This window comes from Cotesia typhae, unplaced genomic scaffold, assembly GCF_013202065.1.
Source record: "Cotesia typhae breed Kobodo isofemale line unplaced genomic scaffold, CoteBio_Ctyphae contig_56, whole genome shotgun sequence".
Taxonomy (NCBI): domain Eukaryota; kingdom Metazoa; phylum Arthropoda; class Insecta; order Hymenoptera; family Braconidae; genus Cotesia; species Cotesia typhae.
Window position 1 is genome coordinate 1118521 of NW_027423760.1, and position 16518 is coordinate 1135038.

A 16518-nucleotide genomic window follows, 5' to 3' on the forward strand; every position below is an offset into this window, starting at 1 on the left:
TTTTGTTGCAATCGGTCTTGTTTTTATATGGTATCTATTTTTAATAAATCTGTTAGATCATAGGGTATCAATATTTTGAAATAATTTATTTTCAGGAAGAGGAAGCACTACTGAATGAAATGGAAGTAACTGGACAAGCTTTTGAAGATATGCAGGAACAAAACTCTCGACTCATTCAACAATTACGTGAAAAAGATGATGCAAATTTTAAATTAATGACTGAACGAATAAAAAGTAATCAACTGCATAAATTAGCTAGAGAAGAGAAAGACGTTCTGAAAGAACAAGTTTTAACGTTAACTACTCAAGTTGAAGCTGCAAATGTCGTCGTTCGCAAATTAGAAGAAAAAGAGCGATTGCTACAAAATTCGTTAGCGACAGTTGAAAAAGAATTAGCTCTGCGACAACAAGCAATGGAAATGCACAAGCGGAAAGCAATAGAAAGTGCTCAATCAGCCGCAGATCTTAAACTCCACTTGGGTAATTATACACTTATCTTGAGTTTTTTTCACTTTCCGCTGTGAAAATCAATAATTTTTAAAATATTTTTGGGTCTATATATATATACTTCTTACAACTTTTAAACGGCTTGACCAATCAAAACGCAGTTCACGACATTTAAAAGAGTTCCATTATCATTTGATTTTATGTGAATTCAAATCAATTTGGCTAAGCAGATTTCATAAAATCTCACTCCATGTGGTAAAGTATAGGCGAGTCCAGGCCTGGCCTAACTTTGCAGAACTTTGCGCCAGACTTGTAAGTCAGAGTTGGTCCAGTCTTGGTTCAAGTCTGGAATGATAACAGTGGCCTAAACCTAGTTACCACGACTGGCCCATGTATGGTTACCAGGATTAGACCACAGTTAATTTTCAAATGCAGGCCTTGCCTGTTTATCAGGACTGGGCCATAGTTTATTTTCAAGTTTGGCTTATGCCATTTGATAAAAAATGATGAAAAATTTTTTAAAATCTCATTTTTTAAATTTAATTTTGACATAGAGCTAACGCAAATTTAGACCGTTAGACTCTTAATTTAGACCTAACTTTTGCTAAATAAAGAAATAAAATGAAAATCGCATGTGTTCTAACCGATAATTAAACCCGAAGCCGCGCGCTTGCCAATCCGATAACAAACCCCTACACCGTACGACCGAAAAGTTGATACACATCTCATCATTCTTATAAGCTAAACCTATATGGTGATGGAATGTGATTATTTAGATAATTTAGGTTATTTAATATTGTATTTTGATGACCATTAACTATTTTTTACAAATCTTTATCAGTTAAAAAAATGCAAGAGTCAAGTTCCTATATTATTTTAGACTTCGTACATTGTTCTGTACATATTTATATCATATTGGAAATTTTAATGTTTGAAATTATCAATATTAAACATTCAACTGTAAATTATTATATTTTAATTTTTTTTAAAGCATATCTATTATGACGATGTGCAATTATTTTGGTTAAATAATAAATTTTTAATCTTAGCATTTGCTAACAAATCTTCGTTGATGATTAATTAAGTTTGAATTTCCCATGGAATGATAAATAAATAAAAAAAAAATTTCAATTGGCTCAGCGAACTCGTCGAAAGCAATAGCTGGATTTTCACTCTCATCATTTAATTCCCCCCAAAAATCCTAACTGATTTTTATGTTATAATGCTTATTAAGCGGAGTATTTACAAAATAATTAAGCCTTATTTATTTAGTAAAGAAGGGGATTGGTAAAGAAAAGGGTAAAGTCTTCTTTACCCTCTTCTTTACCAATACGTGCAAGTATCTAGATTTGTGTATTAATCGTTTTTTTATGTATACATTTATACAATAATCGTCGTCTACATTTCGAGGTAGAGTTTGGACCATATTATTAACATCAACGGGAACGTTGATAACTTGTCTAGTGATTCCATATTATCCCTCGACGTATTGCAACCGTCGAATTAGCATAAACGGTTATCTCGGTGATATTAATCGCTCGGATACTAATTCCACTTCGGGGAGATTCGGCTTAAGCAAATACTTGAACCCATTGTCCACGGCTAAATTCGGCATTTTTGCAGCAACTAACGCGACTTTACAAGTCGCGCACACGAGAATATCTTGCAACAAACAGTTGGGCAAATATGTCGCAAAATTACACTGTACGATAAAGGTAGACTTTTCAAATCATTTTTTAACTATAGTCTATCACAAACAGTGCACGCAAAACCAAATGGATTATTCTCAAATAAGTTTTCAAATAGATTGTGAGCTCCATTATGTCTAATATACAATGTATGATATACAATGTATGACGGATCTTCTGCTCGTGTCATTCGTGCATTGAGCCTTTCTCAGTACCTACGACAGCATACGACCGCAGGAGAGCTGGAATTCGCATCGTTTGCGTCGACAGTTGTATTTTCAGGAGCCTGCGATGAGGATTCATGGTTAGAAAGATCTTAATTGTGATTTGACGAATTTTCGAACTCCTCTGCATCAACAACTAATCCTCGCCCTGATTAGAACTGATGCTCGATTCTAGTCACTTGCGTTTCTGATGATATCTGCGGCATCTTTCCGCATTCAGCCGCTTTTGATGCAGATTTTTCTTTTGGTTCAGAGTGTATAGTCTGAAATCCAGTGGGCGGCTACCTATAAGTATTATACCAGACCTAAATTTTTGTACATAGAATAGAAAATATACTAAAATTACTATCGGAAAATAACAATGGCAGATCATTATCGCGTGGATAACATTAAGGCAGATAATTTCAAAAATGCAAAAAGTAAGAAAGTAAAATTTTAAAAGTAATTTACCCGATCTCCCATTGATATATTTTATTCCTTATACTCTTAAAAACTCATATTTATCACGGCAGACGTCTCCATAGATACATATCAATAGATAACAAAATATTAGTTATTATCCGGTCACACACACACACGCGCGCGCACGCACGCACACACACACTGCTTGAAGAGCCCAAAAACATCATGAATGCAACAATGAGCACTTAATTGTGAAATTAGCGATAAGTTGCAGGGATGGCCGTTAGGGTCAACCATTTTCCTAAATTTTTTTTCCTGGCTTTCCGTCTTTGCATTCTTAACCCACTCGTCCCATCTTTTCTCTGCCGATCTTTTCTTCTCTTCACATAGTTTATTATAATTTTTCTTTTCTAAACAGTAATTCTCCCTAGATGTTTTTCCATTTCTAAAGCCGTGCAAGGCTTTTCTTATTGTTCTTCTAACCTCCCTGCGTTCTTCATCCCACCAGTTAGACACCCCTTCTACCCTTCCTCCTGCCTTTTCAGTCACCTTAATCGCTTCCTTAATTCTTTCTTTTATCTTCTTCCAGTCCTCTTCTGAGTCTCCTCTGGCGCCATCTGTCTTGCCATATTTTTCCTGGAATCTTCCTTTAACCTCTTTGTTTCATAGTGCTCTTCCTGTTCGATTCATGTACTTCATATCTCTCCCTCCTGTTCTCGATCCCTGTACTTCTAATTTGACAACTACTGGGAGACGATCTGATTCTGTCTTCCCCAATTCTTAATTCCATCACCCTATCTCTACATCTTTCCTCTATTAGAACAAGATCAATCACCGAGCAGCCCCTCTCCCCCACAAAAGTCCAATCCCCTTCTTCATCTCCTTTGACACATCCATTAACTATCGCCCACCCTCTCTCCTCCAAAAATCTGCATAGCTCCTTGCCACCTTTATTGAAAACCGGATCCTTTGATTTTCTCATATTGATTACCTGTTCCTTTTCAACTATCTTCAGATCTCCTTCGGAGGCCGTCTTCGCATTAAAATTTCCACCTATTATAATCCTTTTATTCCAATTATTCTACGCCTCCTCCATCCATTTATTCATTAACTCCTTTTTCCTGTCCATATCTCCATTAACATAAACTCTTATTATTCACCACCACTCATCTCCAAGTCGGACCTCTCTTTCCACCCATCCTTCATCCTTCCATTTCCCCTTATTTCCCAGCTCTATTCCTTCTTTAATGCCTACTATTATTCTTCCTTTAGCTCTTCCCCTTCCCTTTGGTATCGGGGCCTCTTGAATTTCCTATCTGAACCCTTTTTTCCAAGATTCCCTAATCTCAGACCATTTCTTTTTATCTACCCAGGTTTTTATCAATATTACCACGTCCCATACCCTCAAACCCTTCCAAAAATCCTCCTGCTTATTTTTAACTCTCGCTTCATTCCAGAAAGCTACTTGAAACAACCTTTTATTTCCTTTCCCAATCTTTTTTACAAAAACCTTCCCTTTTCCCTGCCCCTTTTTGTAATCCCTCCCTCCCCTATTATCTTTACCAACCTCCACCCTTACTCGTTTCCCTTCTGCATTCTCCATCTACCTTCCGCTTCATACCACAGCCTTAATTTTCCATTCACTCATAACTTTATATAGCCTACCTAGACATTACAGCCAGATGCTCTTTCCTTAGCGGCTTCCTCTAAGATGAACTTCTTAATTCTCCTTTCCTCAAAACTCAAATCATCTTCCACTCACAACTTCTCTCCTTTCAATTTATTTTTTGCTGTCAGAACTTCTCTTTTTTTAGGTAGATTTCATAGAAATCAATCTTTTGCATTGGTCCTCATGTTGGAATTTACTCGGAATTTTGTCGTAATATCTCTTAACAAGTCGAGTAAAGCTCAAAAATAACGTTAGTTAAAAAATTTATGTATGTATATATGTATATATATATATATGTAATATAACGCAGGATGTTGTCTACAGTTCTTGAAGGATCTAGATGAGATTTGTTACACATATTCTATGGATAATAACCTTGGATAAGTTTGAAGATGAGCGAAATCCATCAATAAGTTTAGAAATGGCAGCTCTTTAAAATGATCAAAATAGTAAAAATTACGTTTCCGGTGTCTTCATTTATGTATAACTTTTAATAACAAAAAGGTAGCTGATTTTTGATCACAAAAAATTTAAATCTACCTTTCATCTCGGGTGGAGCCGAATGGCTTACTTTTTTTCAATCCCCTCCAGTTTTATCAGAAGTAACCCTTTTCCCTCCTTATCTAGCGTATCAATTTTTCTCATACTCGGTCTTTCCGCCACTACTTCCATCTTCTCCCACACCCGATCAACCTCTTTGAGTTTTGCTCTCTCAAACGCTAGTAGATTGATGGGCGCGCCTCCCGCAATGACTAATACAGCCGCTTCGGAAACCGTGTAGTAAGCACAGGTAACTATCAGAGCGCCTCGCCGTTGTGCTGCTGCCATTATTTGCCGGTAGGTCTTCTGTTTTGATTTCTTCCCATATCTCCGCTCCATACAGCAGTACCGAATGGACTGCTTCTAAAAGGACTCCTCTTTTTTTGGCTCTTGGTCCCATAGTGTTGGCCATAATTCTTGCTAGGCTAGACACTGTCTTACTGGCTTTCCTGCATGCACTGTCGAGGTGTTCGCGGAAAGATAGTTTCTCGTCTATCACTACCCCAAGATAGCGGAGCGCCCTTGTTGACGTCAGTGTTGTTCCTCCCGTGTCCACAGCAAATGGTTTTTAGAACCATGTCTGACGTGTCAGAACGACTATCTCGGTTTTGTGCTTGGCGATTTTCAGGTGGTGTTTATCAAGACAAGTCTCAACGGCGTCAATGGTTTCCCTAACTAGTAGTTCGGCTTCTTCTATGCTGTCTACTATTATCATGGCTGCATCGTCGTCTGCAAAGCCCGTTAGTTCTATTTGCTTTGGCAACAGAATTTCGTGGAGCTCGTCATAATTCGCGTTACATAGATCGGGCCCCATTATTGAGCCTTGCGGTACGCCAGCTGTTATGGTGTATTCTTGTGGGCTTTCCGTAGTTTTCGCTATGAGCTTTCTTTCATTAAGGTAGATGTCGATTAATGCCAGATTCTCTAGCTCCGCATCAAATTTTTGTCCAGTGCATCTGAAATATCTCCTCAATTTGCGCAGTTGAAGGCGTTTTTAATGTCTAGTGTGAGGAGAAGACAATGTGTGTGTGTGTGTGGGTTTTTTTTAACTTCCCGCCAAGAAAATCGAAGATTTTCAAAAATCGGGAAGTTATTGTTACTACCCCGTTTTGCCAAAATCGAGTTTTCATCAGATCTCGACGTTTTAAGGTCGCAGGAAGTTTCCCTGAAAAGTCTCGCGATGCTCTCTGTATGTCTGTCTCTATATGCGTCTGTGTGTGTGCGTGTGTGTGTGTGTGTGTGTGTGTGTGTGTGTGTGTGTGTGTGTGTGTGTGTGTGTGTGTGTGTGTGTGTGTGTGTGTGTGTGTGTGTGTGTGTGTGTGTGTGTGTGTGTGTGTTGGATGTATATAAACCTCTCATAACTTCTGAACGGCTTGACCGATTCTATCACGGTTGACGCCAATTGAAAGGGCTTGACTGAACTTAGATTTTGAATATGGTTTGGACTAATTCAGACCAGTAGATTTTCAGAAATCTCAAAAAAACTACAAAAAAAAATTTTTTTTAATGTGGTTTTTTAACTTCCCGCTAAGAAAATTGAAAATTTTTAAAAATCGGGAAGTGATTGGTTTCACCCCCTTTTTCGAAAATCTTGGCGAGTTTCAGGTGGCGTCCTCTATGTCTGCCATTTTTTGTCGGAACATCCAAATTCCTTCATTTCGTGAAAGGTAGACGCTCATAAAGTAGGTCGTGGGGGTTTTGATCCACACGAATCCTGATCCGTTTCCGCTGTTGTCGACGGTGATGTTCTTAGTGTTAGCGATCCAGACTGCTGCTGTGCCAGATTTATCAGCAAACCATGCTCTATCTTAGATGTTGAGATGTTGCTCGCAGATAAGGCAGATGTCAATTTTGTCTCCGAAGATACGTTGGCGCAGTAGATTTGGCGCCAAAGCACACCTGTTCAGGTTTCCTTGTAATAAGCTCGTCATTTCTGCTCTCTCGTGACTTCGGTAAGCGAGGTGCGGAATGCCTTACAAGTCCCAGAGCCGGCTATATGACATAAGCTATCTTGAGTCCGGTGTCGTACAGTTTCTTGTTCGGTGCCCAAAACCAAGGCATTTAAAGCATCCGGTTATTTTTGGAATTAGGCGTATGCGACAGTTAACCCATCCGATCTTTATACGGGCTTTATCATGTACCTGAAGTTCTGAACGTTTTTTTTTTAACGAAAATCAAAAAAAAATTTTTTTTGTTTTTGAAACTGAAAATGATTTTTCAGTTTCAAAATAAGTTAAAGAGCCCGGGAAATAGTATATTGTTCAAAATAGTTTAAAAGGTCGTTTGAAGCTACGATTTTTTGAACTACGCGGACAACTATTTTACGTCATTAGACAAAAATTGTTAGACTCTTAACTTTCCTGGAAGCGACCGATTAGCAACTATTAGCTGGTTTACTAACGTTGGTTTTTTCTACTGAAGATTTAGTTAGTTAGTACTGAAGGTTTAGTTAGTATGTGATGGTGTTAGTCGAGCCAAAGAATTTCGAACTTTGCAAATTACTAGACTCTTACGCTTTATATTCATGCAATTTTATTTAATCCTTTTGCGTTGGTTGTTCTGTAGTTCTTCGGTCGTTACCCAGGACACGCCACGTGGAGGCCACCATATTTTTATAAAGGATATTAGTATTTATTTTATTAGATCGATATGCGTCGATCGAACATTACTTGTCATTCTAATATCCTTTATCAAGTGTCCCACCCTATTTTTTTTTTTTAATCTATTATCGATCTATGTTCATTCCGACTCTTTTCTCGGAAATATATTCGAATACTATTTCTAGTTATGTTAAAAAATTGATTTAATGAAAATCTTTCAATGATTTTATTACCCAAGATTAAAATTTCCTAACGATCTTAGATTTTTTGTAGGTACTACTTGTTTCTACGTAAGGTAAGTGTTCATTGGTTTTATAACTTTGTAATAAAGTTATATTCATGTTTTTTTTTTCCCAATCTTGGTAATTTTTCAGCTGACCGAAGAAAACACAGTGTATTTGCGTAATTACATTATGTATCGTTGTTAATGATTCAAACTTTACCGTTACGTTTATTGCTAAATATTAAAATGAATCATATAAAAAAAAAAAATACACTCTTAGTCGCATTACTGCTGACCGAATTACTCATCAAGTTCGTCTCTATTTAACTTTTTTTTCTTTAGAAAAAGTTGTTCTAACATTTTTTATTGTTAATATCTACGAAACCAGTATTCTTGGTCGCATTACTGCTGACCGAATTCTGATCTTATAGTATTTCGCTAATTTTTTTAATATTTATACGAATGAATAAATTTCTTGTACTCAATATCTTAACCACTATAAAAATTAGATTACAGATTATGTTTTCTTGGTCGCATTACTGCTGACCGAATTATATTTGAAAATTTTTTTTTAATGTAGCTAATAAAATTTTGGAAAATCCAATAGTGCACGCCTCATAATCTCATTTTTAACAACAAAATTGATTAAATTGAGAAATAAAAAACAACTGTTTTACCTGCTCAGGTTGGCCCCTAATCAATTTTATAAATAAATAAACAAAACTAACTACAATACAATTATCAGGGCGCCACCAGGATTTTTAATCACGGTTCCTGGAACCGGTCCAAAGTTGAGAAAACTTAATCTTAGGGTAGAGAGAGTGGAGGAAGGTGCTGTTGAATAATAAATAATTAATTAACAAGGTTGATCAACATTTATTAACAATAAAAATACTTAACAAGGTTTGACTTAAAACTAGTTAACAAAATTCACTCACGCACACACTAACCACACTTAACAATATCTTAATCTCGACGCGCCCCTCCCGGCGTCTACCCGTCGATTTCTAACTTATTCTCGACGCGCCCCTTCCGGCGTCTACCCGTCAATTTCTAACTTATTCTCGACGAGCCCCTCCCGGCGTCTACACGTGACGGGCCCCTTCCGGCGTCTACCCGATTTCTAAACCTACAATCACCCGCACAGAGACAAATCATATACCGGGCTCGTTGACTCGGCTCACAGGAGTAACAGCCCAGCGACGAAACATAGACCTAGATACTCCTGCAGCTTATACACACTTTACTACAGAACAATAGCCTAGCGACGAAACATAGACCTAGATGTTCTGCAGCACACTCTCATAACCCACACCAGCTACAGCAGTAACGGCCCAGCGACGAAACATAGACCTAATCACTCTGCAACTCACACATAACCCACACTTGTCTCTCACTCACACTACTAACTTGACTTTACTTTATAAATTTTATTTTAATAAAATCGAATGTAATTAATTTCAATTAAATATTTAAATTAAATTATTCAATCATTAGTAATTAATAAAACGACAATTTTCAATTAACAATCAATTTCCAAATAGCTATTACAATTCTCAAATTCCAATTGTTAATCTTCCTTGGTTTAAAATATTAAACAGCTTAAAATTCCTAAGTTATTATTTCGAACGAGAGGCTTAATACCTTGAATTAGCTTTTGTTAAATAAATTAATCACAATATAAATCTTTACATCACTTCAAAATTATTAACACAAGTTTAATTAACTAATTCTCACTAAATTTTTACTGTGACAATTTTTGACTCAATTAACTAATTCCTAGGACTTAATGTCCATGCCGATAATTATCAAATTAGAGTAAAATTAATTTAATTAATTCACGGACTTAATCCCAAAATTATTAAATTCACACTTGACGGAATAATTTTATAATATAATATTCTCAATAAATAATTCCTAATATAATATTCTTAATAATTTTCCACTCTATAATATTCTCAATTAATAATTTTCCTAATATAAAATATTCTTACTAATTAATTCTTAATATAAAATATTATCAATAATTTTCTATTAGTTTTATCTATTATAAAAAATTCGACACAAGTCGAAATATTCAATTTTTTTATTGCTAGAACATTCGCTAGCTGTTTTGCTTGACCTTGGGTATTGGAATTTACTGCGACACCAAAAATTGACCCTTGACTAAAATTCCACGAATAAAAATTTGTCGATTTTTTTCAATGACAAAAATCAATCAATTTTACTACGTTAATTGTTATAAAAATTACAACAATAAAATTAACGAAATTTTCGGATGTTAATTTATTAATTGATTATTTCTAGTTATTAAATTTTTCCGCAAGGTCGATTGAGTGATCCTCGGGTATAAACCCCCATGAAAATCACTAAATCCAAACTAGCAAATATTCCACAATTAATTTATTAGTAAAATTTTATCGATTAACGATTCAATTGATAAATAATTAGGAGAAGTAACTGGGTATTGGAAGAACCGCGGTCCACTTCTTTCCCACAGAGTAATAATTGATACCTTGACGAACAAAACGATGATCTAACTTACTCGTTGAGGATGAAGTCCTAGTTGTAGTTGGCTTCCTTCGTCTCGTCACTACTCTCGGGAACGGTCCTTTTTGATTCCCGTGGCACTCAGTCTGGCGGTCACACTACTTCTCCCTTTTCCACTGCATGGCTCACCTATTTTAACCCAAACTCACCCCCTCCTATTCTCCCTTTAGGCCCGAAGATCGAGACGCGCCAGTGCTATGTCGAATAATTATCGATATCCGGTGACTTATCGATTAAGGGTAATTTTACCCTGTTACAATATATATATTAGGGTGGTCCTTATGTTGGGTTTTTTAAAATTTTTTTTCACGATAGTTCAAAATCGGTTCAAAATCTATAAAAAAAAAATCATGCCAAGTGATAGCTCTTAATTTTAATATTAACCCGCGCCCCCCGACGGTCAAAGTTTTAAAGGAAAATAACATGGGAAAATTATATTTTTACTTTGGAATTTTTTACGTCATAAACTAACCAACAAATCACATCAAAAATTATTTTTTCTAATGCAAAATTTAACGGTCTATAAAAAAGGTTTCTTATCATTTTTTGATAATTCTAACGGTTTTGAAGTTATTCGAGGTCTAAATTGAAACTATAATCTTTTTCATAGTTTTTTCTGTTTTTTTGGTCATTTAATAGTTCATAAATCATGAACCGGTTATTCTTTATAATCTCATTGGATTTATTTGTTTAGAAAATTTTCAAAGTAACTGTAACTTTGGAATAATAGTAACACCAATTCATTTTTTTAGCCTGAACTGTCGAACATTTTAAAGATTTTTAACTTTTTTTGGATACAAAAGAAATTCGGGACCTATTGTCTCGATTTTTATTGTTATTGGTACAAATATCAACAAACTCCAATTTCAAATTTTGATTTCTGGTTAAAAACATTTTAGAATTAGATTTTACTTCAATTTCTAACACTAAAATTAATTCTCAGATTACTCATAACCTACATTTATTTCTCAGCTTGATCAAAATCGTTCAATTACTAGTACTGATGCCTTTTTGATATATAAATAAATTTTTTGAGTTCATTTATCCGATATTTAAGTAATCAGTTAAATATGGAGTTATCACGTTTACGTCAAAACATTTTTTTGATTGGTGATGTTGATGTTCAAATCGTAGGTAACAAATTACCATCGAAATTGCAAGCTTTGAAAGTGTTATTTTTTTATACACGTATTTTAAATAATACTATCACAGATAGTGTTGCTGCAGTGATTGATGAAAGTGTTTTGGAAGAAAGCTCGAATTCCCGTTCAAGATGTGCAAAGATGTCGAGATAAGTTGAAAAAACTGTATGATGAGTGGCGCATACTTCTTAAACATAGAAATCGGAGTGAAGTTGCTGTGAAAAAACAAAATGAATTTTCCTGTTCATTAAAAAAATTATTTGACATCGCACTGTCAAATGTATTTGAAATGGTTGATGAAAATTCCAAAGAATTCTTGAATAATCAGAGATCAGATGAACGAATTGGTTTTATTGCAAATATTAAGACGAAATACGATGACGATGAAATTGGTGTTAAAAAATTAGAGAAACAATTGGATTTCGAAAAACGAAAATTGGAAAGTGAAAAAGAAAAATCATTATTTGGTAAATTATAATAATCAACTTACTCATTGATATTTTATTATTTTATAGTGAAGATATTTTTGTCTTATCATTATCCTTTTTGTAGACAAAAACGTTGAACTCTTATCAAGCCAAGAAAGTGCTCAATCAGTCTCTAGTGGAGAAGTATACATTCCAACTACTGCCGGCCAATTTAAATCAAGAAATATAAGAGGAACTTACAATATTCTCAACGAAAGAGTTGTAGCTACTTTTGACCGTTGTAAAGTAAGCGACAGAGATGCTGTGTTTATAACTACAGCTATTTGTCAGTCGCTTATCGATTTAAAATTATTAGAAGTGGATATTAATTCCATTATTGTCAATCGATCATCTATTCGCCGATGTCGGCTTACTATGCGAGAGTCAAAATCAATAGAAATAAAAAAACATTTCCAAGACTTAAAGTTATCATCTATTGTTGTACATTGGGATGGAAAATTATTACCTAATTTGTTAAATACAGAAACTGTTCATCGATTGCCTGTAATAATTACTTCAGAAAGTAAAGAAATTATGTTAGGTGTACCAACGAGTGAAGATGGAACTGGAATGGCACAAGCTTCTGTAGTTCATAAGACATTATGTGACTGGGGATTCGACATATCTGTAAAAGCAATATGCTGTGACACTACTCCTTCAAATTTAGGCCTTTGTAATGGTGCTGCTGCATTACTGGAAAAATTGTTAGAAAGAGATTTGTTGTATCTTCCATGTAGGCATCATATATTTGAAATAGTCCTAAGATATGTCTTCGAAGCTGTTTTTCCAAATACTGTTGGTCCTAATGTTCCACTTTTTATCCGATTCCAAAGGCAATGGGGAGATTTAAATAAACTCAGTTACAAAACAGGTTTAGATGATCCGAAAAATGATAATATCTTGACAAATGAAAAAATTGAATCTATTAGAACTTTTGCGACTGAAACTCTTGCATCACAACTGCCTCGTGATGATTACAAAGAGTTATTAGAGCTTACTTTAGTTTTTATCGGTGTCAACCCCGAAAAATTTAGTTTTCGTATACCAGGAGTTTGTCACCATGCACGATGGATGGCAAAAGCTATTTATATATTGAAAATGTACATGCTTCGAGAGCAATTGTCATTGAAAAAAGGTGAAGATAATAAACTACGGCAAATATGTGTTTTTGTGACAATGGTTTATGTTAAAGCTTGGTTTTCGTCGTCAAATAGTGTCAAAGCTCCGTACCATGATCTACAGTTTATAAAAGAACTCAACAACTTTAAGGCAATCAACAGTAATCTTGCTACTGTGGCAATTAGTAGATTTATGAATCACTTGTGGTATTTATCACCAGAATTAGCAATCATGGCTATTTTTGATGAGGAAGTTTCACAAGAAACAAAATTAAAAATTGTCGCTAAGCTGCGTAAAGAAGAAGAAACAATTGTGATTGATGATATTCCGGAAGAAGACTTGGATTATACTAGTGAAAAATGTAGTGTTAAACGCTTTCAAACTAAGAGCATAACTGAATTATTATATAATGATATTGACTTTTTCGTAACTGCAGAATCGATCAATTTTTTCAATAGATTCGAGTTACAAACAGAATTTTTAAAGATTCATCCTTCGGAATGGGCTCATAATGAACACTATAAAACTGCATTACGATTCGCTAAAAAACTATCGGTTGTGAATGACTGTGCTGAAAGAGGAGTTAAACTAGTGCAAGATTTTTGTAATCGTTATACTAAGGATGAAAAACAAATGCAATACGTGTTACAATTGGTTAAAGATCATCGTCAAATGTTTCCTGACGCACTTAAAAAAACTAATGTAAAAACTTCATGAAAGTATCTGTACTTAAAAATAAAAATGGTAATGTTTGTACATTTTCGATTCATTAAAATATTAATAATACACTTCTTTAATTGATTAATACTTTTCACGTAAATTATAGTTCAAAATTACATGCATAAGTAAAAAAGTAATCTAATATGAATAATAACCCGTCTATGATTGTTGAATTATTAAATGACCAGAAAAACTATGAAAAAGATTATAGTTTCAATTTAGACCTCGAATAACTTCAAAACCGTTAGAATTATCAAAAAATGATAAGAAACCTTTTTGTAGACCGTTAAATTTTGCATTAGAAAAAATATTTTTGATGTGATTTGTTGGTTAGTTTATGACGTAAAAAATTCCAAAGTAAAAATATAACTTTTCCCATGTTATTTTCCTTTAAAACTTTGACCGTCGGGGGCGCGGGTTAATATTAAAATTAAGAGCTATAACTTGGCATAATTTTTTTATAGATTTTGAACCGATTTTGAACTATCGTGAAAAAAATTTCAAAAAACCCAACATAAGGACCACCTAATATATATATATATATATATATATATATATATATATATATATATATATATATATATATATATATATATATATATATATATATATATATATATATATGTTTGTGGTTTTAACATTTTGGTGACTTCATTTTTTTTTTGAAAAATATAAAAAAAAAATATGAGTTTTCATTATGTTTATGCAAATTTTTCATATATACCATAATTTTTAAGAAATAAAAGCCTTTAGCATTTTGGTGACTTATATATATTGTATATATAAATTATATACATTTGTACATACAAGATGCGCAGTATCCCTTGCGCAAAGCAGATATTTACTTCATTTCATCTTTTATATTAGCTTCATAATTAATCTCAATGATTATATTACCGGATATTTATATTTTGTAATTATATTATAAATAAGAAAAATAGTTTATACTGAATATATGGAAAAAAGGAAAGTAGTAGAAAATTGCAGGAAAAAAATAAGTAAAGCGATTGGCCCTATAGGATCTATACCCGGGAAAAAATGATCAGACCTGATCAGACATGAACAGGCATGAGTCTTCAGGTCTGATCAGGTATGAAAAATGACCGGGTTTGATCAGACCTGGCCAGGCATGTTCAGGTCTGATCAGATCTGTTCATGTCTGACTCGATCAGGTCCAAAAAGAAAAAAGTTGCACCTGCGGGGATTCGAACCGTAGATGCCGCGCTTTCCAGACTGTTACTTTACCTCTTGACCATATAACTTATCTTTACTTTAGAGGTATCTTTCAAACTACTTAGTAATTTTAATTTCATACATGACTTATCTTTACAGTTAAGGAAGTTAACTATGCCTAGTTTATTAATTATTAATAATTTATTACATATCAGAGTTATTTGTTTAAAACGGCTATGTATTTTTTTTACTCCATTAACATGTGGCTCTATGCACAGTAATAAAAAAAAATTTCTTTAAGGTTTATTCCAGAATTATAATTTTGTTGTTTTCTTTTAATCTAAAATTTTTTTTTTTATTCAAAACGTATAGGTAACTAAGAATTATCTGTATGTTCTACAATTCAGCAATCTTTCATACTACAGCAATGAACCAAGGCGTAGCTTAAGACACCTTGAAAGGACTTATCGCCTATCGATATCAACTGATCTATTTTGGATATCAAAAACTTTATGCTTAAGCCAATATTTTGAATGAAAGTTGTACATTTAAAATTAATAAGGGGATAGAAATTGATGCGTCATACGGAACAAATTAATTTTAAAAATAGAACTAAAAGAAAAATCAGACATGAGCAGACATGAGCATGCATGAACAGGTCTAATCAGGTCTAATTTCAGGCCTGATCATACATGAACAGGCCTGATCAGGTCCAATTTCAAGCCTGATCATACATGAACAGGCATGGTCAGGTCTGATCATTTTTTCCCGGGATGAACAGGCCTGAGGTATTTAACGCTTCAGGCCTGATCAGGCATGGACAGGCCTGAGGTATTTAACACTTCAGACATGAACAGGCATGGACGGGTCTGATCAGGCATGATCATGTTTAATTTCAGGTCTGGTCATACATGAACAGGCCTGATAAGGTCTAATTTCAGGCCTGATCATACATGAACAGGCATGGTCAGATCTGATCATTTTTTCCCGGGTAGGCTATCCCTGCAACTTCTCGCTTATATTATACAAAAACAATTAGATTATACATAAATTAATTTTATTTGCCACGATATATTGAACTTTTCGAAGTCGAAAATCAATCTTCCATACGCTTTAAAGCTTTTTCCTTTTACATCTTGATTTTCGGAAAACTAGGTGCAAACAATTACTTCCCGATTTTTGAAAATTATCAATTTTCTTGTTAACGGAAAGTTAAAAAAATCTATGTTTGAAAATATATCTTCCTTTTTCATACGAATTTATTCAGTTTTTAAATTACATCGAAAATAACATGTGTTTTTAGTAGATACGTTATTTTTTAAAGAAAAACAATAAAATACCACTGCTTCATAAATCGTGTCACTAGAAATAAATCCAAATGTCTTAAAAATACAAGAGATGTATCTAATACATACATGAAAAAACTATGCTAGTAAATTAACTAAAGTTACTAATCGTAGTAATGTATTAAATAATTAACAATGTTTGAAAATATCGAATCATAAATTACACCTGAACACAAAAAAATAAGTGATCTGTACATTTGACCAGATT

At 34.0% G+C, this 16518-nt stretch overlaps 1 protein-coding gene across 3 annotated transcripts in view; it reads left to right on the forward strand.

Annotated features, from left to right (window-relative positions):
• Bre1 (E3 ubiquitin-protein ligase Bre1) overlaps positions 1-16518 on the forward strand; it is a 116644-nt gene that overhangs the window by 63404 nt on the left and 36722 nt on the right. For all 3 annotated transcript variants that reach the window (XM_074250295.1, XM_074250297.1, XM_074250294.1), the window contains one exon: positions 96-480. In XM_074250295.1, the coding sequence (XP_074106396.1) occupies positions 96-480 (385 nt within the window). The remainder of the gene's footprint in view (positions 1-95; positions 481-16518) is intronic.